This window comes from Hydra viridissima, unplaced genomic scaffold, assembly GCF_058129835.1.
Source record: "Hydra viridissima isolate aposymbiotic clone 2 unplaced genomic scaffold, HvirCarnegie_v1 scaffold_13, whole genome shotgun sequence".
NCBI classification, from domain to species: domain Eukaryota; kingdom Metazoa; phylum Cnidaria; class Hydrozoa; order Anthoathecata; family Hydridae; genus Hydra; species Hydra viridissima.
The window spans coordinates 6,600,856-6,626,875 of record NW_028324312.1 but is presented as its reverse complement, the minus strand read 5'-3'; the positions used below and the strand labels follow the sequence as shown (position 1 = coordinate 6,626,875).

Sequence of the window (26,020 nt, the reverse complement as noted above, 5' to 3'; positions counted from 1 at the left end):
ATTTTCAATTACAATTTGGTTATCATATTTTCTGTTTCTTCACTGTACAAAAGACTTCTGGTGACCTTTCCGGATGTATTATTATATTAGGGTAGTTTAACTTTAACACTCTACTGAAAAAAAAAAGCAGTTAGGTTTTAAAAAACTACTTTTTACACCCTAATTGCCTCGGATTATCGTTTGAAGGGTAAAATATTTCGCTTATTTAACATGAAAACAAACATTCAACTATGAAATGAAGCAAAACTTTCAAAAGCTGTTAAAAAAAACCAAGTATCGAACTTTATCGTACGCAGAAAAGATATCAAAAAGAGATTGCCTTAAGATGCATTACCAGGTGTTCCCGATTCACTTTAATAAATGCGAAAAAAAAAAAAAAAAAGTTCAACACGAAATGTTCAAGTTACTCTTTCATAGAAGTAAGAGTAAGTTGATTTTTTACGCACGGATTGGCATACTAATTATCTATAAAACAAATTATATGAACCAATTTAAAACAAAATATGAACCAATTAAAAATGAAAGTTAATTTACTTGTGACGTATTTTATTCGCGAGATTACTTCGATCTTTTGCAATCGAATTTTAGTTCGTTAACGGGCACTAAAAGTAAATTCAAATACTTCTTCAAATTTTTTTTTCCAAAGTTAAAGGGTAATTTAATATCTATGCAAATTGTTAATGATTTAATTTAAATATTTCTCGCTCTTTTGATATTTATCTTGATAAACAGAAAGTCAATTGAACCATGAAAATAAAAATCTTTGTGTTATTTAAACTTCAAACGAATTATTTTTGAGCATTCTAAAATTGATGCGGAACTCACATTGGTGCTAACTATATCAACCAAGTTGGCAACAAATAATGAAACACTTCAACTCATATATCCGTGTTTTATTAGGGCTAAATGTCTGTTTTTGGAAAGTTGTTTTTTTGATTTGTTTATCGGTTTATGGTAAGTTTAACAGTTTATATTCAGTTTTCTTATCAGTAAAAATGTTTAAAAAGAATTTTTCTATAAAGTGAGCTTAATTCTCTTGATAGTGGGACACTAAAAAAAAAGGGCATAACTTTCTAATTTTAATGGTAAATTACATATACTACCCTTAAGTTAAAAATATATACCTAGTTTCAGAAAGTATATTTTTCTACCCCAACATACGGGTTGATAATTGGGAGCTAACTATTAAATTTCATTTAAATTTTTTTTTCTTTGGCTCCTTCTAAACCATTCAAGTATTTGTTTATATACAAGACACTAGATAATCGGTATCGTATTAGTCAATACCAAAAGGATGGTCTCGAATATTGTGGTATTGCTTACAGGTTCTAAATGATCGGTACTGAATCTTGGTTCTCATCTGGTATCGATACGATACCTTGCAGTATCGATATCAAGGTCATGCGATACTGGTATCGAAGGTATCGGTTATATCGGTATCATTTCGGTATCGATGATTAATTGCTCGTATCGCAGTATCGCAGCTCGGTTCTTCACCACAATTTATATTTTATTTTAATAAACAATTAGTAATTTGAAATAGTAAACTTATATGATGACTTAAGTTATATTATTGACTTATTCAATATAATTAAAATTCTCAAGGATCTTGTGGTATCGTATGACGTCAAACTTACCATTTAATTTTTCATATGGCATCGTAATTTTAATTTAATTAATTGTGTGGTATCGTCTTTGTAAATTAATTTCTATTATGCTATCGCAATCTTAATTTAATTTATAGTGTGGTTTTGCTTCCATAATTTAACTTCTCATCAGGTGTCATTATCTTAATTAAATCTCGCGAATTATCGTAATTCTCCTCTGGAATCGCGTTTCACTCCGTGTTTAGCATTCAACAGCTAAATTAAATTAGCTATCGTTCATCACTTTTTCCTTTTTTTTTTTTTTTTCCAATTGATATCAGATGTGGCTTTGCGACCATTCGATACCGTACGATTCTTTTTATTGTTTTCGTGTGGTATGGAATCGATACTGATTTTATCAACATTAGTATCTAAGCGATACCACACTATTCGAGAACATCTCGGCATCGAATCAAACGATTATTATTTGTATATGAGTGAATACCTTTTAAAATTTTTTAAAAAACCAAAAAGAATTTCAGGTTTTTAGGATTCTATCGATACAAATCTATAAAACTGTTTGAATGGCAATTGTAAATTACATAAACATATTATATAATGTTTAGCATGTATGTTTATACAATTTTATACAATCAGTTATATATTTTTTAGCAATTGCACAAACAAGTTTGTTTAAGTTAAACATGAAAATTTTTGTATCTGAAGATAAGGAAGAAAAGTTGACTAATTTGAAAATCTTTACCTGACATAATCTGTAAAGAAATCCAGGAGAGATTTGTATTTGGCAAGTTTTTGACGCTGCAACTTTCATCCGTTTACAGGTTTTGCTTAAGCATACTGCTGATGTTTGACACTGGACATGGCCTTTTACAATAATAGAATGAAATAGGTGCTCATATTGAGTGGATTTTTTTTCTTTGGTTTAGGAGTATTAGATGTCACACCATCTTATGCTTTTGGAATTACGGAGAATGATAAATGTAAGAAACGCATGTTCCAACTAATGCAAGAAAACGTGAGCAACTTTGAAGTTTTTGTTGAATAAATGTATACCTTTTTTTATTTAGGGATTACGTTAGACTCTCACAATAAATTGCGTTCATTGCATTATGTTAATGCGTTAAATTGGGATGAACGGCTGGAAAAAATTGCTGAACAGCGAGCTTCTGCGTTGTCTTTAGAGCATGAGAACACGGGAAACCATTTTTTTAGTCCCAAAATGAACAGCGAAAACCTTTTTGGATCTAATAGTCGTATTGCAGTTTCAAAGGTTGTCAAATATTGGTGAGGTTCTGTTACCTAAAATTCTTTCTAACGTATACACTTAGTTTCTATATCTATGAGATGAGAGAAAAGAGAAGAATTATCTGCAATATTTATTTCGTCTTCTTTTTTTCGTTTTTCTATTAGGTATAAAAAAGGAGAAAACTACAGTTACCATGAAAACGACCATAGTGCACTATCATTTACACAAATCATATGGAAAGATTCAAAATCTGTTGGCTGCGCAACCAATTATAACAATCAATATTTTATTGTGGTCTGTTATTACGAACCTCATGGAAACATTGATAACCTTTTCCAAAAAAATGTTTTTCCTTCAATGGCGCCAGTAATTATTGATGAATCAGAAGAAGAAATTTATCCATTTTTAACAAAGAAGTTCGTTAAAAAGTTGTGAAAGTTTCAAAAACAAAAAAGTTTTTTTCATTTTGGTTTTTAATAATTATGAAAAAGCAGCTGATGAAAATTTTGAACATTAACTAAGGTTTCTTATTTACAAGCTACGGCACATATTTACCTACTACTATTATTATTATTTATTGTTATTATTATTATTGTTATTATTATTATTGTTATTATTATTATTGTTATTATTATTATTGTTATTATTATTATTGTTATTATTATTATTGTTATTATTATTATCATTATTATTATTATTATTATTATTATTATTATTATTGTTATTATTATTATTATTATTATTATTGTTATTATTATTATTATTATTATTATTATTATTATTATTATTATTATTATTATTATTACTATTATTATTATTATTATTATTACTATTATTATTATTATTATTATTATTATTATTATTACTATTATTATTATTATTATTATTATTATTATTATTATTATTGTCGTTGTCGTTGTTGTTGCTGTTGTTGCTGTTGTTGCAGTTGTTGCTGTTGTTGCAGTTGTTACTACAGTTGTTATTGTTAAAAAAAAAATAAAATTTGTGTTTTCCTATATATTGTTATTAATGATGCACTTTTAACATGGTCAAATTTTTGTTTTTATATTTCAAATCTAAATAATGTCAGCTAAAACTAAACGTATGTTAAGCCGTTGCATTAAAAATGGCCGGTTTAAGTAATGAGAATGTTATGAAACACGTAAACGTCTGCAGAAAAATAGTTTTCAATGTTTGGAAAAGATATCAAGAGCTACAATTAATCTCACGCTTTATATGGCAAACGCACTATCTCATCATAAGTATACAAATAAAGTCAGAACACTACTCTCATCACAAATATACAAACAAAGTCAAAACCACGAAAAAGAATTCAGAAATGATTTTCTAATTTTTTGGCCAGACTGTAAATCGTATTCTCAAATAAGTACCTAATGTTCAAGGTCCAGTATATCCTGAAAAAATTACTTGCCTTGCGCTTATGAGTTATCCCCCATGAATTTAACTAGGCGAGCAAAAATATTGACCTTAGGAGACATTTTGCATCCTAATTGAGCGTAACGCTTGAAGTGAGTTTGAACCAGCTGCTCATAGTTTTCAAACTTGTAATTGTCTAGAAATCCATGAACCTCCAAAGAAACCAAGCCGTTTTTTTGTTCTCTTTTGCTTCTAGGCGAATTTATCAAATTCCATAATCATCCTTATTTGTGGTATGACGAAGAAAAAAAAGGCTTTACCTTTGCCCCTGAAAGAGATTTTGGAAGTATTTGATAAGTTTGACGAACTGTGACGAACTGTGTCGAATTGTAACAAACTGTTTCACGTTCCAAAGCGAAGAGATTCTTGCAAATTAAACGTTTGGAAAAGTCCATGATGTAAAAGTACCAATTACTTGAGTGGTCATTTGGTTCACGCAAAACTCCTGGAACATGAAAAATTATCCAAATAATTTAGAGCTTTCTTGAAGAAAAACAGTTGGGATCTTTTTGTATAGTGTGGCCTAGGCCTTTCCTCGTTAGAATCCTAAGCTTGGAACCCCCAAGACTGCCATCACCAAGCAGTGGGCTAAAATGCTTATCACATACAGTGGTGATCACAGAAATAGCACACCTAAAGTTTTCATTAGAGTTAACATAATTTCTTTCTTTATTAGGGAAATAATAAATAATATTAATCAATTAATTTCCATTTATTTGCTATAAATCATAAGAAAAAAAAATCATTTTGGACTGAAGTATAATTATAATTTTTGAAAAGTTTACAAAACACAACGAAAAGTTGTAAAAAAAAAAAAAAAACGTGACCATGAAAAGAAAATAGTGCTGTTTAAAAGTCCATATTAAAATATCAAAACTAACATGAACAATTTGTTAAGTAGCCTTTATTCTTTATAACTGCACCCCGTCTTTATGCAGCCCATCTTTATGCCATACTGTTAACAAACTTTTGGCACCGTTCGACAGTAGTGGCTTTCCAGACTTTTTGAGTTTCCCCACAAAATTCATTAAAATAAGAGGTTTGTTTATCTTGTAAAGCCGCCCCAATATCGCATCATAAGTTCTCGATTAGATTCAGATCGGTATTTTCGGCCATTTTAGAGCATTCATTTTATTTTCCTCAAGCCAAGAGTTTATAGATCTCGCTGTATACTTTGGGTTGTTGTCGTGCATTAAAATTCAAGTAACAGGGAGGTTATTATCAGCATATGTTTACAACAAAACTAATTTTTTACACCCTGAACTTAAGGGCCATTCGATGACATAATCAAAATTATTTTTCTTTTTTCTACAAAACAACGTTTGCTTCGCTTGGTTCAGTTTTTAAAAGAAAACTAAATGTATATTACAAATGATGTTTACAAAGCCTTGTTCCAGCTCTCAGAACTTATTGAAAAACTCCAGTTTTTGACAATAAAAGAATTATTCATTAGCATGTGCTATTTCATTGAGCACGTCCACACAATTAAATTTAACAAAAAAAGTTTTTATTGTCACATTTGCGTCCAAACGATAATGCAAGTTTCAATTTGTAAGTTATCATGAGAAAAACCATCAAAATTAAATTGGTAGAAACACGCTATAAAATGAAATTTAAAGAAATATTATGAAATGTGCTATTTCTATGATCACTACTATATCAAGGCTGGATGCTCAAAGTTCTGGCCTAGGATTAAAGCAGCTTTTCCAGCCAATAGCAGCTTTATTGATTATTTATAATATCCTTTTATACTTAGTTTTATTCTTGAAAAAAAAAACTAAAAAATTACAAAATTGTGATTTTTTGCGACACAATTACCGTATTGTTACCTAACAAAGTCCTATGTTTTAAGAAAGTCCTAATTTAAGAAATGACAAATTTCGTACATATAAAATAAACTTTGGAGAAAATAACTTAGATATCTTGTTAGTTAAAATAAGTAAACTTTTTTCTCTAAATGTTTATTTTACAATACAACCTTTGTCATTTCTTAAATTAGGACTTTTTTAAAGCATAGGACCTCCTAAGGTCACACTACTGTGATAACCACTTTAGAACTTCATCATCATCATCATCATCATCATCATCATCATCATCATCATCATCATCATCATCATCATCATCATCATCATCATCATCATCATCATCATCATCATCATCATCATCATCATCATCATCATCCTCATCATCATCATCATCATCATCCTCATCCTCATCATCATCATCATCATCATCATCATCATCATCATCATCATCATCATCATCATCATCAATCACCCCATTTAGGCTGCAAATATTTTAGCTCAGTTCCATTAATATTTTCTTTAAAGATATCTTTAAATCTAAGGTCTCATGTTTAATCAGGCCGACTATGATGTTTTTGATGTCTCGGAAGATTCAAAAAAAAAATAAAAAGCCGTGCATAACATTTACGGAGAACACTTAAATAGGAAAAAAAAACAAAAAAAACAAAAGGTTTACTATAGGTATATTGTTCGATTGTCTTAAAACGAAATACGGCGATAAAAAATGACTGCAAATACAATTTAGCTGAAACGTCTTTACATTTGAAGAGATTGTTAAAACAAAAAATTAATTCCGGATTAACGAAATCTTAATTTATAAAACTTTTAAGCGAATAATGTGAAACCGAGGCTGTGTATAATTTGCTTTAACAACATTGACGTAAAGTTAATGGCCGTCAAAATTAAATAAAACGTTTAAGCCATTGCTTTAAATTTTATTGAATTATATATGATCGGTATCTTTGAATTAAAAATTGTATTTAGTGTTAATATAAAAACCTGAAAGCTTGTTAACATGAATTGAAGGTTGAAGGGCATCTATTACATTTCAGCTCAAAACAGCTTAAAAACAAACTTATTGCAAATGATACTTTATAACTTCATTTTGTATAGTAATCTAGAACGTTGTGTAACCATAAAAGATCTTAATAATTCTTGGAAGGACTCTAGGTTTTATCTTTTACATAGTAACCGTATGACATAAAAGGATACGCGATTAATTAGATCAACTTTAATTGTTTGAGAGGTTCTGAGCGAGATTTAATATTGAATAGAAAACACTCTTAAGATGATATCTTAGGATATGACCTTAAGGCGCGATTTTAATATATCTATTTTTAAGTTGTGATCTTTGAAGATTTTAAGTACATCTGACTAGGTATTGTCCGTGTACAATAACATAAGGCAAACTTCATTTAATTTTCCATCTAAAAATCCACCTGATCCAGATTTGTGGGTTTTGGTATGAAAGAGCTGAAATATAAAATGTCTGTTACATAAAATGGACAACATGTTCTCATTAAACTTGTTTTACCAAACCGTGATACGTTACATGATTTTTTTTTTTATTCATGGTTTGTTAAAACTCCAATTGGTATATTATACATTCTATAGAAAAGTATTATAAAGTGCAATTAAATTCACTACGTTGCATTTAAGAACACGTTTGGTTCAGGTTCTTGACTCTAAGACCTAACATTGTAATAAATTGTCCTGCCAATAAAAGGAGGTGCTATAAAAGCTATAAAAGTGCTACGTAACTATAAATAAAGGCTCCTTAAAAGTGCTACGTACTATAAATAAAGGCTCCTTAAAAGTGCTACGTACTATAAATAAAGGCTCCTTAAAAGTGCTACGTACTATAAATAAAGGCTCCTTAAAGAATATTTATAAAACCTTCACTCTGCTGCGAGTTATAAAACTTAAAAGTTAAACTGTCAAAAGCTTTTAAAAATTATATTATAAATAACTAAAAAAAAGCTTAATAGAAGACTAAAGAATTTCAATTTAAAGTCATAGAAGTTTTGGTTTTAAATCCTTTAAGACCAGAAAAAAGCTCGTCATGTCTGTTTTTTTTGTACAACAATCCCATCATGCACTATACTCAGTCTCGTCATTTTTAGTTGATATTGAAAACCTATGTCATACATCCTCCTCGTTTTAACTAACTTAATTGAAATTTTTATTAAAATCAAACTCATGGATGTTATGAGCCAATTTTTCATACAAAGTCTATTATGTTTTTTTTTTTTTATTACCCTTTGCATTTTAGTATTATTCATTGTTGTAACTTTCATTGAGTATTTTTCATTGTATGACATTTGTTAATAATTTGTTAAGAAACCAACGTTGAAAACTTCCAATCAAACATTTTCATTATCTCTATTTGCAAATAGAACTTGTAATAAGTGAATAAACGATAGTAATTGAAATCCGCGTACTGTAATGACACTGAAAGAGCGATAGTTCGAACAGGGTGTAAAACTATGACGTTTTCAGGGTGTAAAACTGTTTCTTTTAACAAATAAATTGGCTCGAATTTCATAGCAAAAAAATAGCTAAACAGAAATTTACGCATAGATGATAGAGACCAATTTAAATTACACGTAGATGTATTTGACCATTTTAAGTTAATGAAACACGTATATTGTACGAATTGTGATTTTGATTTTGTAATTAATCACTTTTCATCAAATGTTGTTAAAAATAATTATTTTAAAAAAATATTTCATGATAAAATGTCAAATAAATCAAAGGAATTACGTTGAGGAGCACAAGTCCAATATATGTTTACTAAAACACTGGAAATATCTATAAAATAGCCACTCGAACATTGTAATCCGTTTCATATGGGAATAATTATCGACTTATAAAAATATCTTCTTTAATCTCGTTAAGCAACAGTTTCATGAAAAGTTTGTAAGTTTTGGGTGTATTTTTAAAATTATTATTTAAGATATATTACATATTATGTCATCATATTATCATATTTTATTTTAGCAAAAGCATGTTAACTTTTATTGGTATAAAATGATTAACGCTGTTTTTTTGTTTTTTTTCAAAGGTCATTTTATTTTTGATCATCTTTATATATATAACTGAAAGTCTATCGTTGGTACTTTTTCTTTATCATAATGGGGGATTACAAAGGAGCATAAATCTCGTCTAAAAAAAACATTAAAGTCTGCCTCTATTTATTCGCTTAAGAATAAATTTGGACACTTTTAAGTATCTGGTTAAAATGACGAGAGTCTCTTTTCTAATGTGAAGACTTTATCACCTCAAGCAAAACAACTGCTAATGAAATAAATGATACAAGAAAATATTTAAAAACATGCTTCAAAAGAAAGCGAAAGTTAAATGTAGTGTTAATGGTTTAAATGCCGCATAAGTTATATCTAGTTTATTAAAACTGTTTGTTTACGAAAACGAGTATTTCTCTGCTTATCTAGAATGTTTAAAAAAAGTCCTTAACAAGTCTAAAAAATAAAGGAGTACCTTTAAACTGAACTCAAGCTGTGTTTTTTTACAGATATAAGTAGACTTGTTGCTTGATATCAAATTAAATTTCAATAAATACAATTCACTGGTGGGTTTTTTATTAAAATAGATATTATAGTTTTAATAAAATAAATTTAGACAAATAACTATTTTTAAAACTTATATAAAACTTTAAGCTAAGTTACAAACCTCTTTAAAAGAGATTTGTTGGTGGTGCACCATGAAAAATTGCTCTGAGAAAAATGTAAACACTTTTGACACCAAACTTCTTTATTTTTTTATTTTTTATTTTTTTAAAAATGTAAACACTTTTGACACCAAACTTCTTTATTTTTTCCTTTTAATAAGTTAGTCTTACTGATCCTTTTCTAGTGCTTTAAACTAAACTTCTGCTCCGCTAAAGCAACAAGTTTCGGCGATTGCATTTGGTGCTTTATTTATGGTTAAACTACTTAACAGAAAAAAAATCCCTCTTGATTCTCTCAAACAAAGTTAGAACAAAGTTGAGTATTTAGTGACACAAAGTTGTGATTTTAATTGAGAATGTGTCTAAAACCTATAAACTGAATCCACAAATGTTATAATGTACTTTAATAAATTAAATTCACTTCAAGAAGAGATTTCGTTTGTCAATTTGTTTGTTGCTTTTCTTGATCCCAAGGATAAAAGCAATCCTAATCTAATCTAATTGACAGTCAATCGCCAGTCTTAATTCAGGTTTGGGTACTTGTTTGCTTTTCAAGAATTGGCTGATTAGAATATTAATCATTACTTGAAAGCGGTCTAACTAATTTCATCTTCGGTCATCATACAAGTCTAAATACATTGTTAACAGTGTATAAAACGCCAATTTTTTGCGAGGTTTTTGCACTTTTGGTTCGTGCTTAAGCCAAATAATTTTTGTGAAGCTCTTTGACGCATAATAAATGCAGAAATGCACCTGTAGGTCAAACTTTGTTAATCGCCATTAGAGATAAAGAAGATTATCAGATTTATTAGATTTTTTGTTTGTGTCTATACAAACAATGAAAAGGAACCATGCGTTTTTTTTTTAGATATTGACGACAGGTTAACACAATAATTATAAGATTAAACGACTCTGCGTGCTTTATTTTAACCGTCATTTTGTTATGAAAGTTTGAGTTCACACACTTTTAGTTTCAGCATGTATTGAGTAATAATGCTATTAGTCCGGCGGGGAAGGCTTTATAAAAACAATTGCCGTAATATATCTCACTGCACTAAATCTTGATTTGAACCGACGGCTCTTTTACACTTTAATGCATCATTTCGAAGCTTAAATAGTTCTAATAAAATTAATGCTAATAAAATTAGTAGTAAAAAAAATCGACTTAAAGTTTATATATTTTCTTGTCTGAAATACGTCGATGGTGCTGTTAACAGCATTTTGAAGACTCAATAATATTGAAGATTCGATAAATGTTTATTCTATGTCCTAAACTACACGTGTGATATTTTTACGGGACCGAAGAAATAATTGTTTTCCTATCCGTAATTCAGATATTACTTTTGAGAAATAATAATAAATATTTGAACGGAAATTAAGGAAAATAATTATTAAAATAAATGAAAAGAGTATTAGATATTTATAAATGCTTATTAACAATTAAAGATTGCACAGTTCAAAAAAATAGAAAGAAATAAAAGAAATTATAGAAAGTAAGCTTATATTTGAAGGTACTGATCTTCAAGAAAAAAATCTTTCATCCTTGATCTTTGTGGTTTAGGAATTAAGAAAACTTTATTTTATCTGAGTATCTAGAGAAATTTCTAAAAAAGCTATAATGAAACAATCAAGTAGTTGTAAGCGATTCTCAATAACAATATTGATTACACCTACATTTGTTTGTTTGTTTCCACGCATATTTCCCCTTAAATAAAAGCTTATATCCTGACGTCGTTGGTTTCTTTTCTCTTTTTGATAAGTAATCATTTCTGGGGATAAATAAGGTAAAGCAATAGTTTTCATATCTTGATGGCTTTTTTACTAAAGTAAAATTGTTTTTTTTTTAGTTATTTTTTAAATGTCATTAAAAAATCAGGGGGTTAACAACATGGAAATTAACAATAACAGTTAATGTCCATTTACTGTGCTTTAGCACCAATACCAGATAACACCGATGATAACACAGTGTTGAACGAATTTGAGTATCAAATAAGTTTCTTTGTTTTCGTAACTTTCTGACGAAAATAATTTTTCTTTCCCTTTTTTTCTTTTTAGCAAAGAGCCATAAATAAAGCAGCAATGATGACGCCTAGCTTCGCCATTTTGGTATCGTTATTATTGAGCATCATGCTCGTAAAAGCCGCTACGAAAGAAGACTCTCTTAAATCCACCTGTGCATACTTCGACTTCAAGATGTGTTTCCCAAAAGAAAAACCAATCAGCAATAATGTAAGGGCTCCTTTCGAATAATTACTTTGTCAAAAATTACTTAACTGTACAGCCAATCAATATTTTTTTTCTTTTAATGTTGCATACAGCTGAAGGAAAAAGATGATTGTAAACACATTGTAAAAAAACTCCTTCCCAAGTTTAAGTTATTTAACGAGAGCCGAAATCGAAAATGGCCAATAAAAAAAGAATTATATGAAAAGTGAATGAAAATAGATATAGAGTAATTGTTTTTCACTTTTTTTCCAATTCAAAGATTAAATTTTTTTTTATCTCAATCACAATTTTCAAATCATAATTTAAGATACAGAAAGTAAAACGAACAATTTTAAATTTATTTTTTAAAGTGAAATAGATTTATTAAAATAAATTCATTTTTTAAAATGTCAAAAAACCTTGTTAACATCATCAACACTATTTTATCAACGCGGTAAATATTCTAGACTTTTTAAGCTTTCCTCGACTTCTTGTTGTAACTACCCTTGTAGTTTAAAAAAGAGTCGACATTTTTTTTTTTAATTAGTCAATTTTATTTTAAAATACGTTACTCATTAACTAAACTATTATAAAATATATAGGATATGAAAAAAGTCCATCATCCTGCGTGGTTGGATATGCTGATGAATATTGAAAGTCCAAATAATGAATCCGAAAGACCTTCCTGGAAAATGCTAGTTGATAAAGCAAAAGTGTTAGATAAAATCGACACGTTGTTAAAGGAATTATTAGATATCTTGTAATGTTGGAAAATTCTTTTGAGCATGTTTCATATTTTTCTATGATAAACAATATCCAATTAACGGTGCATGTAATCGCAGACAACCAAACTGAACCTTAACAAATAGAAAAAAAGAGCCTGACGCCTGCAGGATGACAGCTATCTTTGGTCGAATGAAAAAATAGTTGGCATAACTAATTGACTGTTTATTTTGTATACTTAAAACTTATGTCTTGAATATCCCATGACACAATTTTTAGCTTTGTTTTGGATGATTATTAAATAAAAATCTCTTTTTTTCTTAAAAAGTAGTAATTAATGAAATTTATACAGTATTTATAAGGAAAAAAAAAGGCATCTGTATTTTAGTTTATTGAGTAATTACTTTGTAAATATTTTCTAAAGGTGTAAATTCATTTTGAAGTTGATTGGTAACGTAATTTTACCAAAATAAAAACACAGGCTTTAGATAATATTCTGGCAAATGCTGGCATTTTGCTGTTTATATATAGAGATTTTATGTATTTGTGAGCGTTCATGTTATCTGTATTAAAATAACCACTTTCTATATATTCAGAGTGTTTTAAATTATTATTTTTCTATTTGAATCAAGTGAAACAATTTTTAAAATAATAAATTGTTATAAAAAGTCGTTTTAATTTGTTTCAAATTAAGTTTAATAAAACCGGGGGTAAAGATTTCCCATTAAAAAAAAAAAAAAAACTAGATTGCTTTTTAAATTGCGGAGTTACTGTATCAGTTTTATCAGCCCTAAATCCCTCTTTAAATGATTAACTTGGGAAAATGAACTAAAGTTTGGAGAATAGAAACGTTTATTAACCGATGGTCTGTATTACAACACCCATAAAGTTTTAAAATATGATTGGTATCTGCTGAGGTGAACATTAGTTAAAAAAGTAGTCTACATATAGTAATTAAGAAAAATTAAAACAACGTTCATTTGGCAGCAACCTTTTGGAATTGACAGCATGCATTAAAAAAAAATTATTTTTATGTAATTGGTAAAAAAAGTATCCGCATATCTGTAAATTGAAAAAAAAAACAATTCTTGAGTTTCTATGACCCAATTTTAACATCAAAATAGCAACAACTGCTTCATCAAGTCTCTCATATGCTTTGTGGAAGATTTGAGAAAACAAAAGTTTTTTCTAGACATTGACAAAATTACTGGTAAAAACTGGAGAGAGGTGGGTAGCAGGAAAAGAAGAAGAAGCAGAAAGGGGCGTAGGTGGGTAGTTGGAGTAGAAGAGAATTCAGAAGGGGGCATTGATGGGTAGTTAGATGCGAATGGCGAAGGGAAGGGGAGGGGGTAAAAGAAAAGAAAAGTTTAGTTAACACCTTATTTATAGCTACATATGCATTACGTGTAAGGGGATTAGCAACTGGATAAGATTCTTTGATGTATTATTATGGATATTATTATGTATTAAAGCTTACGCATCTATATTTAACATATTACAAAATAACTTTAACTCCAAATGAATTGTTTTGTATTTATGTAACCAAATGTTATATTAATACAGAACAGGCATTTTATTAAGTAAATAATTAACTATTAAAATATTTGGAAAACTAGATTTCAAAAATCAGCAAAACAAAGAAAAAGTTGTTAAAGAAACAGCGAATTAAAAAGTGTGAAAATAAAGTTGAAGAAGAATGTTTGGGACTCTAAGGAAAGATTGGCTTGAAAATCTTTAAAAAAAACAATTAGCAAAATTTAAAACTTAGTGGTGAATAAGAAAAAGGAACTCTAGAGCAGAAAAAGGATGCTGCAAAAATAAAGAAAATAATGAATGCTTTTAATTTAAAACAAAAAGAAGAATTCTCTTATAACCGCAACTGGAAACAAGCAAACAACAAAAGAATGGTAATCGGAAAAGCATATTATAACAAATTTTATGTTCCAGTCTATTTTCTATTTTTACATTAAATTCACCCACACGTTTCCTTTTTTGAAAGAGATGATTCGATAAAAGAGATAACAGCGAGCATCCTAAAGATTTGTTTTTGAAATGAATGATGTCAAAGTAGATTTTTTGATGTCTCGCTATTTTGATATCGCAGTAATTTACGATATTGTAGATTGTTGTTGAAATGACAATTAAAAAGAAACGTGATCAGAATGATAAAGAAAAAAATGTGGCATCTCATTTATTTATCTCATATATTTTTAGATGCGATGTCTGATAGAAAAATGAGGACAGCAAGCTATTTAAACTGCAGAAATGTGCACGGCTAATCAGTTACTCTAAGCCAACCTTACAAGTGCTACGTACAATAGCGATTGCTGCTTCGTATAACACCAAATCAATATGATGTTAAAACTCACAATTTTAGCATTTGTGTTAATTTTTCACTTTGTCGATGCTCTTCCTAAAAGAGACTCGCTGAAATCAACATGCTCCTACTTTGATTTTAAGATGTGTTTTCCAATCCTGAGAAACAAGGTATGCAACAGTAATTACCGTTTTATATATTTGTCATGAAAGTTTTTCTTCTCTACATCAGCTGTAATTTATTTTATTTCCTCTAGTGACTGGAAACTGATTCTTTTAAATGATTGAGATATTAAGCATTAAGCAATAATTTCGATCTTAAGCAATACTTTTAAATTTGTATAACGTGACTAAGCTTTTTGCATTTTTAATTTTTACCAATTAGCATAAGCGTAGCTATTTGGGGATATGATGAAGCATGTTAAAGACTGAACACATTATGCGTGCATGTAACTAAACATGAAAGTTCACTTAAAAAAAAAAAAAAAGATATTACAGAATTGTTATCCTTAGATTTTATTTAAGATTAAGTTGCAACTTGGTAAACTTTTTACAATGTCTTTTTCAGGATAACAAAAAACCCAATCAAGTGTTGGTGGTTATGCCGATGAATGTGGACGCTTTAAAAAAACAACTTTTGAGAAAATCAATCTTTAAAAAAACACGAATCTGAATTACTGGACAATTGAATCAAGAACTTTTAAATTGTTCGAATTGGATTTTGAAAATTAATAGCAACGACAGTTCGTACATGGTAACCAGTTCTCACCTGGTTTTTACATAGTAACCAGCTCTCACCTGGGGTCGATGTTATAAAACAAATACGAAAGTATTTACGCGAACTTTTTTTATACTTAGCAAAGAAAAAAAAAAACAAACAAAAAATTAAAACCGATGCGAAAATTGTTAATAGTTTTTTCGTTGTTTAAAAATCAAATGTGTGCCTAATTAAGAATTTGTAATTTTCTTTTGCAATCATGAAGATTTTTCGTACTTTTTAAATCACGAAGATTTTACGTTTTCACGAAGACGTAAGTTTTATAACATCGACCCCTGGTTTTTAACTTTGTATTTACCAATCATAATTTCACAAGCATGTGTAATTCATTTTTTAAATAAGTGTGTATATTTTTTTAAAAAAACTGGTATTTTTAAAAAGTATTTGTATAAGCTTGTCATTCTAAATGTTTCGGTTTCCCCGGACCTTTCTCTTAAAACTGGCAAAGAAGCCTAGGATTGAGGGTGGTATTTCTAGCATTTTCCGAGAAACAGTTTTAAGTTTGTTTGACAAAACCCGTTGCTACGTTACAAATTTAACCGAGTAAACTAATCGAAAATTGATCATTTTAATTATTCGAGCTATGTAAAATTTGTACCAACTTAGCGGTTATATTGTACTTTTTGGAGTAGAAATATTATGAATCAATTTTTTTTTTTATAATCTTTCTCTCCGAAAACTCATATATTTAAGCTGCTAATCAATACAAAACTTGCTTATAAACCAAATTTTAAATGAGTCTAAGTTTTGGATTATTCAACTGATGGACGCAAACGATTATTTGTTTACAAAAATTTTTATGGTAAACTAGCAATCCTATTTTAGAAAAAAATCACAATATGATAAGCATCGGTGTTTGGCTTTTTTCGTTGATAACGAATAAAATAACGAATTAAGTAACAATTTCTACAAGCCTTTTAAATAAAACAAATTTTCTGAAGTTTATTTAAAAAAAAAAAAAAAAAACTCTTTGTAGGTTTAAAATAGCAAAAGTCTATGGTGCGACATCTTTATATTCATACAAAATTTTTCATTTCTGAAAAAAATCTTTCACGGATTTAATTGAATAGCAAAATCTGCGCAGGTTTCTCAAAATGTTTAAACAAATTATTATAATGTATGCAAAGTATGGCATATGATATTCGGAATTTTTTTCATTTTGTGGGTGCAAAATATGAAAATTTTTTTAAAATTCGATTTATTTCAAATGACTGATAAAGAAATTTGCACTTTATTCGTTATAATTTTTTATTAACGAAATATCAAAACGCCAATTTTTGTAATATAACCTTACCTACATTATTTTTTAAAATACAACTTTACCTATTTACAATACAACCTTACCTAGATTATTTTTTGAATGGGTTTTTCCCCTTTTGTTTTGTTCAATTTTTTAAGAGTTCGTTCGACTACATTCTCGAAATCAGTCTTTCACAAAAATCTTGCAACAACTTTTTTCTTAAATTTTTTTTTTTTTTTAAAATATTTACATGTTGAAATTAAATAAGAAATTTTTTTCTCTTTTTTTCTCTTTTTTTTTTTTTAATGTGACTGGTTTTCTTACGTATTGAGCAACCCAGTAAATTGCCGTTTTTATTTTTACTTTGCTTCTCCGAATTTACTGCATCCATTATTCATTACAAGTGCGCATCAATTCAACTTGAAATAAAAGGATAACACTAAAATTACTGTCAGCATAATATATATATATATATATATATATATATATATATATATATATATATATATATATATATATATATATATATATATATATATATATATATATATATAGAGGGGGGTGGGGGTATCAAGGTGTGCTTTAAAAGAGTCTGAGATGAGACTTGTAGCTGGGCTGGCACATAATTTACAAGTTTACCCTAAAGTTAAATTTGAATTGTTCAAAGAAAGAAAACTTTACTTACAAATAAAATAGTAACAAAATATCTTCTTTGTTCTTCTTGAGATATAGAAATTCTGGCTTTTATGAATTTCAAATTTTTCAAATTGTCTATAATAAATAACAATTAAAATGCAAAAGATTTAAAATGACATTTTACATTTAAAAAAAACACATTGCAACTTTTTAAAGTTGTTTGATAATTTATCAAACAATTTTTAAAAGCTTTGTGCCTCCGTTTGATGCAAATCTCGAAATATAAAAATAGAAATAAAAACATTCTCACAAACAATTTGCTTAATAATTTATAAAGAGTTTACACCTTGCCTTAAAGGTTTAATTTACGCAACTCGACTTTCAACAATCTTCGTCAAATGAATAAATTTTTACATCATTTTTTTAAGTGGAGTTTTGAAGAAAACAGGAAATTAAAAAAGAATTTCCTCCTCTTTTTAGATTAAAATCTTCATTGATTGATTGATAAAAGATATTTTTAGTGGCTGAATCTTTTAGCATATATCTCGTTATTTTAAATAAACCAGGGTATTTAAACTTTTGTCGCTAAGTAACGGATCTAAGTGTAAACAATAGGTTATTTATTTTTTATTGTTTAATTTCGTTTACTTCTATCTAGAGTCATCTTAAACTCTGTTGATTGAAAAATGAATATTTTCAGAATAATTGCCATAAAACTTATAAACTTCTTAAAAATAATTAAACAGTATTTATATTAAATAACATTTGTTATATAAGATTTATCTAAAGCATAAAAATAACAGGTTGGCTGTTTGTCAAAAGTTTCAAAAAATATTTTGGATGGAACGTAATGAATTATTTAACTGTTTATCTTTAAACAACCTCATTTCCAGGGCATTCTTGAGTATAAATATCTGATCTAAACAACAATTTTTTGTATAAATAGTTTGAAACCGTCTCCGAAAAGGATTTGCGTGAATTTAACGTTATAGTTTTAAGTTGGTCCACAATTCCTTAGTGAGGAAAAATGACGAGACTGGTTTTGCTTTTTTCAGCAGTAGTGCTGATTTTCTCGAACACGAGCGAGGTTCATTCACAAAAAAATGCTCTGAAATCTACCTGCACGTATTTTGACTTCAAGTTGTGTTTTAATAAAGAAAAGTTACAGGTAAAAAAAAGTTGTTTTAATAAAGAAAATCTAAAGGTTTAAAAAAAGGTTTGAGAAAAATTAAACTTTTCTTACAAAAAAAATTGAAGGCTACAAGTTACCTAAAATCAGAACAGAAACATCGAAAGTTTATTCTTCCTACATCAGTAACGCATGTAAATGAACATAATTATGCGGAGTTTCTGCTGTTTGTTAATTATTTTTATTTTAAAACTAACATATCCCATAAACCATTGCTAGAAATTGTCGAACCTAGAGTTGTTGGTAAAGTTATTTTAATTCATTGCTTTTTATTAGAAACCATTTCTCTCTTTCAGGGGTTCAAAAAAACTGTTCCCTCAACATGGCTGGATACTATGGTTAGGAGTAAAATCAAGGATGCTCTTGCTGAAGTTCAACCATCAAAAACCAGATCGAGCGAAGAAATTACTAGTTTTTCAGAAGAACTATCTGACATTCTAAAATGATTTCGTAAAATATATCTAATAAAAGACAAAAAAACTATCCGTTATATTTTCGGTTCGTCAGTCCCAAAATGAAGCAAACCATCTCATAATGAAAGGGTTGTAACGTAGTTAGGCTGACCATAGCAAAAAATCTCGGGCTACCCCTTAATAAACTGGGTCGTCTCCATTTTCTTGGTATGGGGGTATGATCTCTTTTACTCGATTGTTTACCGGGGGGGAAAAATATACATTTACATTTCTATACATTTGACCATGATGATAAAGCACAATAAAAAAGAATATTTTTAGATATTACTTTGATTTTAATTTAACAACCAATCAGTTACTGTGTCACCAAGCAAAGAATGTTGTTATTTTTGCTGTTAAGCCATAATTTGAAGCCTGGCTTTTTATTTGTTTATAAATGGCTTTGTTTTAATAATTATTCACATGCTTCTTGCAATTCAAGATGTTTAAACATTGTGCAATAAATACAAAATAAAACCTACAAAAGCGCAACATATCAGTTATAAACCAGCCAAGATGCAAAAATTTATATTTTTAATTGTAATTTGGGTATTTAAAAGCTCAACTCAAGGTAAGAATTACATTATTCAACTTCGTTCGTTTAAGACATCGAGTTTTTTATAACCTTTTTGGTAGAGTATAAACTAATCTTCGTTATAGAGTGTATTGACAAAGGAAAAGAAAATCAATGTATGATATGGCAAAAGCAAGGTTTTTGTAAAAAAGGACCATATCAAGCTCATGTACTGAAGAATTGCCAGAAAACATGCGGGTTATGCACGAAGAAACTGTTGCCTGGTAATCATTTGCTAGAAAATTGAAATTGGGTCGGTTTAAGATCTTAATACTTTATTCGTAACTAATAATATAAACGATGCGCAGATAATGAATATTTTTTTAAAAAAGAAACACCAACACGAATAATCATAATCAATACTTTAAGTATTTATAGATTTATTTCAAAAAGAAAATTCTTAACCATGTAATAAAGTAACAAATACATAAGTTAATATCAGCTAATATAAATTAACAAATCGAAAAATCAAGCAATAATAGAAAGGTATAACATGCATGAAATCTTAATAAGACATTTAGCTGTAGATTGATGTAAAAATGACACAAATAAATTGTTGATAATTTTCTATAAAACCAAAAAACAAATTTTTATCTAGTGCCATTTAAAATACCAAAAGAACGTAAGTAATTAAATTCGAGACAATTTAAATAATTAAGTTCGAGTGAATCTAATGTAATGTAAACAATAAAATGTTATTAGATATGTTATGTTATAACAAATATAAAATATAAGTGAGAAATGCCTTAACAAATATTCACTTTCAGTTTCAAAATTTCATTTTTCAGGTTGTATCAATATTGAGAAAGATATTATTTGCTTAAATTGGAAAAAGCAAGGTTTTTGTACAAAAGGGCCATTTCAAAATAGTGTAGCAAAGAGATGCCAGAAAACATGTGAATTGTGCACGAAAAATAGTAACTTAATATTTTTTTGTCAAATATAATTTTGAAATGAGTTTTGTTTTAACTTTTTGTGCTGAGAATTATTCATGTTGTTTTACATCGCAACATATCCAAACGTATATATCATTTGACTACTTGAAATTTCAGTGAGAAAATTTAATATCTTGTTATCAATCATAGTTAGGATTATTTGATGGTAAATTTCAATAACTTTTAGTCCTAAGTTAATAACTGTTGGAAGGAGTTTTTCTATTTGCGTTTGAATGGTTTTATGAGTTTTATTCGCCAACTCTGGAGTTTCATTTACAAATTTAAACTAGATTGGCCTACTATATACTGAGAATATTGAGGTTCCCCTTTGAAAAACCTTAATAACCTCAAAACATTTTAAACTTCATGAATTTAAAAAAAAAGGGTTTTGGAATATGTTTGAACTAGCTATGGTCATGAGCAAATAGATTTTACATTAACACTTCTAATGTGCGGCACTGTGTGAAACTTTTTTTTGTTAAGTTGTTTTTAACATTGTAAATAAGTTGTTAACAAAAAACTTTTTGTTAATAAGAAAATGTAATAAAATGATATATGCGAAGACATATATCATTTTATTACATATATTATTAAAAGAATTAAATAAACTGTGTCAATCTTTTAACAACAGATTTCACCACTACAAGTTCTCCTAAAACCACACACGTTAGTAGCTCTCCGACAATTAGTTCTGGAAGCAGAGGTTTATTTTGCTTAAATGTGATTTTTCAACTGGGATTACTGATAAATTATTGTTGTATATGTATATGCGTATATATGTGTGTGTGTGTGTGTGTGTGTGTGTGTGTGTGTGTGTGTGTGTGTGTGTGTGTGTATATATATATATATATATACACATATATTTGTTTATACACACATATATATTTAGCTTTACAGCCAGGTTGTGGCACAAAAGGAGTAGGTCATGGAAGAATCGTAGGTGGAAAAAATGCAAAGGCGGGAGATTGGCCATGGCAAGTGAACATTGATTATCGTTATAACACCGGTAATCCAGGCCACCACTGCGGTGGTACTTTGATAAACGAAGAGTGGGTACTTAGTGCTGCGCACTGTTTTTATGATAATCAAAACAAAGACCACTATTGGTTAAAATTAGGTATGGGTTCTATACTTTCAAAGTTGATTAAGTAGATTAATGAATGTAAATACGAAAGTTGATGGTATTCTTGATTTAACATGTACTGATAGGCGAACATGATATAAAAACAGACAGTGGTTGGGAACAGGTTTATGGCATTAAAGAGCTTTTACTTCATCCTCAATACCAAAGTAATGGTTTTCATTATGACTTGGCATTGTTAAGACTTAATTCAACTGCAAGTCTAAACAGTTACGTAAAAACAGCTTGTTTAGCTGATGGAAACCTTACATTTCCGGTGGGTACTGAGTGTTTTATCACTGGCTGGGGACTATTGCAAGAGTTTGGAGAAGGACCAGCGGTAAAATATATTTATTCTTCCGTAGTGTAGACCGACAAAGGATTAATTCTCATATCATATTTATTTATACTACATTTAGTTATCTTATTGATAACTTTTACAAAGACAGCAACAAAATTTAATGTGAAACTCCAAAGAACAAGAACTAATTTTTTCGAATTTTCACATTCAATAAATTGTTAGTAAAACAAACTTACATGCTTAGTTAATTTTGTGTGAAACTCAGGGGTCACTTTTATTTAATCTGCTAGCAATAAAATTATGTAATGCGGTTTTATAATCTCCTAACAGCTACAGCTAAATAATGGAGATAAGTGTTTGTATTTTACATATATATATATATATATATATATATATATATATATATATATATATATATATATATATATATATATATATATATATATATATCAAGTTTTAATAGTTTTTTTAAAGTCAAATAGCTGTTTGATTACTTAACTAAGCAATACTAAGTCAAGCAATCGGCTGTTTTCTGACTTTTTAAATATTCTCCGTATATATATATATATATACATATATATATATATATATATATATATATATATATATATATATATATATATATATATATATATATATATATATATATATATATATATATATATATATATATATATATATATATATATTATTCGGTAATAACAAACTTCTTTGTTATCACCGATTAAAAGGTAATAAAAAATTAATTTGAACGAAAAAGTTTCTTTGAGTATATTCGCTTAATCAAAATGTTGAACAGCGAAAAATACATTAGTTGTGAAAAAAAATAAAATCTTTAAAATAAAGTTTAAAAGGAATTTACTTTATGCATAGTGGATGTATACATAGTGGATGTATACATAGTGGATGTAGTCAACCTCTGGTTTTAATACCATTATAGACTTTTTTCTCTGTTTTGATTTCTTTGAATCAGGCTTTCAACTCCGTAGTTTGGCAATGGCCTCAATTTTCTTTCTTTTTCGTCTAGTTTTTGTTTTTATTTTATAACAAACCAGCAGATAATTTTATGATTAGCTAATATATAAACAAATCCGTTAATGTTATTTCAATGCGACTTCAGATCGACTTATGATCGCAGCTTTATCAATATGCGACTTATGATCGCAGCTTTATCAATATAAATGTTTTCTGGTTAAATTTTTTTTCTTTCTTTGGAAAAATAGTTGACAATAAATAACCTAGTAGATGGTATCTTATTGCTTTTGTCAAAATAGTTTAGGAAAACAATTTCAAAGCAAAAATATATCTTGATTGGTATTTTTTGTTGCTTTTTTGTTTTTTATTATTTAATTTTAGGTATTACAACAAGCCAGAGTTCCATTGGTCAACCAAGAAAAATGCATTAAGGCTTACAAGCAATTAAATTTCGATATAACACCCCAAATGCTATGTGCTGGATACGAAACTGGTCAAATTGACGCTTGCGAGGGAGACTCCGGTGGTCCCCTAGTTTGCAAAGTAACTGATTTGAAGCGAAACGAAGATGTCTGGTATTTATGGGGAGCGATATCTTGGGGCGTTGGATGCGCGAGACAAGGATTGTATGGCGTTTATGCAAATACAAAAGCAATGCGTTCTTGGATCGATTCTATTGTGTTTAACAAGAATTAAACACAAAAATATAAAAAATATATTTAGATATAAAAATATAGAAATTATATTTAGATATAAACTCATGAAAATATATCGCCTGAAGTTTTTCTTTATCCGGTAGTCATTAATGATAACCAGAAAATGTATTAGCCACAAAGGGGACAGTCTAATTCTTTCAAAAATATTTTAAAATATTCAGCAATATTTTTTGTTGGATGTGAAATATATTCTGTTTCAAACCAAAATTCAATTTCAGTTCACATGAAGTTTTTTTTATTCGAAGACAAGTTTTTTCTTGTAACATTTTCAAATTTTTTTATAAAATTTAAAAAGAACTTTAATCTTTTTCAAAAACCGTTTTTTGGTGTTAGCACAAATGTGTCTCAGCCTCTAATGCCAAAACCTAACTTCACAATTTCTCATCACTCAAAGTAAATTTCTTATCACTTAATATAAATTTAGAATTCAGGAAACGCAGAAACGTTAAAAAAAAAATTTCAAATTAGGAAAAAATGTATGTTAAATTTAAGCATATTTTCCTATAATAAGGAGAGAAAAAGCAACTTTTGGTTCAAATCTAAGTTGTACCCAATTACTTTGAACCTTTGCCTCTCGAAATAACGATTGTAACAATAACGTCTGACACAAAATAGCGTTCAGAATAGCGCGCGAACCTTATTACGCGCGTCATAATAGCCAAAAAAACTGGTGTATCTTTATTATATCCGTTCGTTCTAAATCAGTCAGTTGCCGTAATAACGTATGACCTCACTTATCACTGCACTACAAAGTCTTTCTTAAAACCAGCAACGGATATTGCTGTTAATCAAAAGGAGGATAAACATTTTGAGTATAAATTAAAGTTAAACTGCCAAAATTTTTTAATTAGTTTATAATTTCAATTAAATTTCACCATTTTTAATATGATATCGTGTATGCGCTGATAAAGCAAATAAAAATTTTAAAATCATACATCATCACGACACGCAATATCAGCCCAATCGGGCGCAATTTTGACCATTACATTTTTACATACAATTACGACGTGCCATATTCTAATGCGTAATCATTTTTTAACAGTCAAATACAGATACTTAAATTTGAACAATCGTGTATTATTTATAAGAGTTGCTTTTGAGACCCACTGCATTTATGGTTCGAGTATTGTAAGAATTTGGACAACTTCGTACATTGTTTAAGGTTAAAATAGTTATTTCACGGCGTGGTTAAGGTTTTTTCAACCACAACTTGCGAACGGAGCAACTCATTAATCAGCCAAAACTAATTTTTAGGAAAAAAAATTCAAGCAACAAACAATTGGGTTTTTTGAATGAGTCCATAATTTGTCATTTTGATATTAGTTTAGATAAAATAGAAGACCAGTTTAAGAAAAAAATACGTCTTTTAAAATTTGAATGATATTTTTTAAAAAATTATGTACGTTTAATTAAAATGAGAGTTCTACGATGATTATATTGGTTAAATTATAAAAGTAAAAAAAAAAAATTTTTTTCACTTTCATTGGTGTACTACCTTAAAAAAAGAAAATTTTTTTAGAAAATTTCTTTTGAGGATTTGAAAAACGGATGAACAAAATTTGTCAACATGAAAGATCGGAAGCAATATCTTTATCAAATATTTTTAAATAACATTTTTAACAAATAGGGGAACATGGGGTAAGATGACGAATGGAGCAAGATGAAAACATATTGTTATTCTCAAAACTCAACTAAATATGAAATCTGACTGTAGGTGAGAGGGAAGTAGATTACATCTACTAGATTTATTTATGCTTTCTTTATAAATATTAATTTCAAAATCAAAGATAATTATTAAAAAGATTTTTCCTATATTAAGGAAAAAAAAATTATCCAATTGTATTTGATTTATTTCATCATTACATCACCAGCCAAAGGTAAGCAAGAATTTCTTATTCAGTTTGTTCAATTTGAAAGCCATACAAGTAGTATTAAGCTATGAAAACTTATTTATGTAGAGTTCTGAGTCATTTTGAAGATTAAGTAGCCTAGGGGCAAGATGAACGGGGCAAGATGACTCGTTTGTCGTTTCGCCAAAGTGCATGTTTTACCATAAACCTATGCTGTATTAACTTTT

The 26,020-nt window shown here is 28.4% G+C and overlaps 2 protein-coding genes and 2 long non-coding RNA genes across 8 annotated transcripts; 3 read left to right on the top strand and 1 right to left on the bottom strand.

Annotated features, from left to right (window-relative positions):
• The first annotated feature begins 235 nt into the window (after nucleotides 1-235).
• Nucleotides 236-3,423, top strand: LOC149880201 (uncharacterized). Of its 2 annotated transcripts, none has more exons than XM_090070513.1 (4): nucleotides 236-425; nucleotides 2,534-2,587; nucleotides 2,675-2,891; nucleotides 3,018-3,423. In XM_090070513.1, the coding sequence occupies exons 1-4, from the start codon at nucleotides 236-238 to the stop codon at nucleotides 3,286-3,288; spliced, it is 732 nt and encodes a 243-aa protein (XP_089926639.1). In that variant the 3' UTR covers nucleotides 3,289-3,423. The 2 variants fall into 2 exon arrangements, with proteins under 2 accessions (XP_089926639.1, XP_089926640.1); XM_090070514.1 differs by lacking the exon at nucleotides 236-425 and adding an exon at nucleotides 718-954.
• A 351-nt stretch (nucleotides 3,424-3,774) lies between these two features.
• On the bottom strand, nucleotides 3,775-19,167 carry LOC149880199 (uncharacterized). Of its 2 annotated transcripts, none has more exons than XR_016446241.1 (3): nucleotides 18,951-19,167; nucleotides 17,731-17,816; nucleotides 3,775-4,735 (listed from the first exon to the last, which is right to left on the bottom strand). It is a non-coding gene; the product is annotated as an uncharacterized LOC149880199 (long non-coding RNA). The 2 variants fall into 2 exon arrangements; XR_016446242.1 differs by lacking the exon at nucleotides 3,775-4,735 and adding an exon at nucleotides 11,987-12,101.
• Nucleotides 8,877-13,302, top strand: LOC149880200 (uncharacterized). Of its 3 annotated transcripts, none has more exons than XR_016446238.1 (3): nucleotides 8,877-9,014; nucleotides 11,839-12,012; nucleotides 12,591-13,302. It is a non-coding gene; the product is annotated as an uncharacterized LOC149880200 (long non-coding RNA). The 3 variants fall into 3 exon arrangements; XR_016446240.1 differs by lacking the exon at nucleotides 8,877-9,014 and adding an exon at nucleotides 11,252-11,276; XR_016446239.1 differs by lacking the exon at nucleotides 8,877-9,014 and adding an exon at nucleotides 11,550-11,567.
• A 585-nt stretch (nucleotides 19,168-19,752) lies between the features above and the next one.
• Nucleotides 19,753-23,996, top strand: LOC145195330 (chymotrypsin A-like). The gene is made up of 7 exons (XM_090070469.1): nucleotides 19,753-19,893; nucleotides 19,983-20,120; nucleotides 20,685-20,813; nucleotides 21,463-21,534; nucleotides 21,721-21,948; nucleotides 22,041-22,291; nucleotides 23,609-23,996. Exons 1-7 carry the CDS (start codon nucleotides 19,839-19,841, stop codon nucleotides 23,921-23,923), a joined length of 1,188 nt encoding a protein of 395 aa, XP_089926595.1. The 5' UTR covers nucleotides 19,753-19,838; the 3' UTR covers nucleotides 23,924-23,996.
• The last annotated feature ends 2,024 nt before the right edge of the window (nucleotides 23,997-26,020 follow it).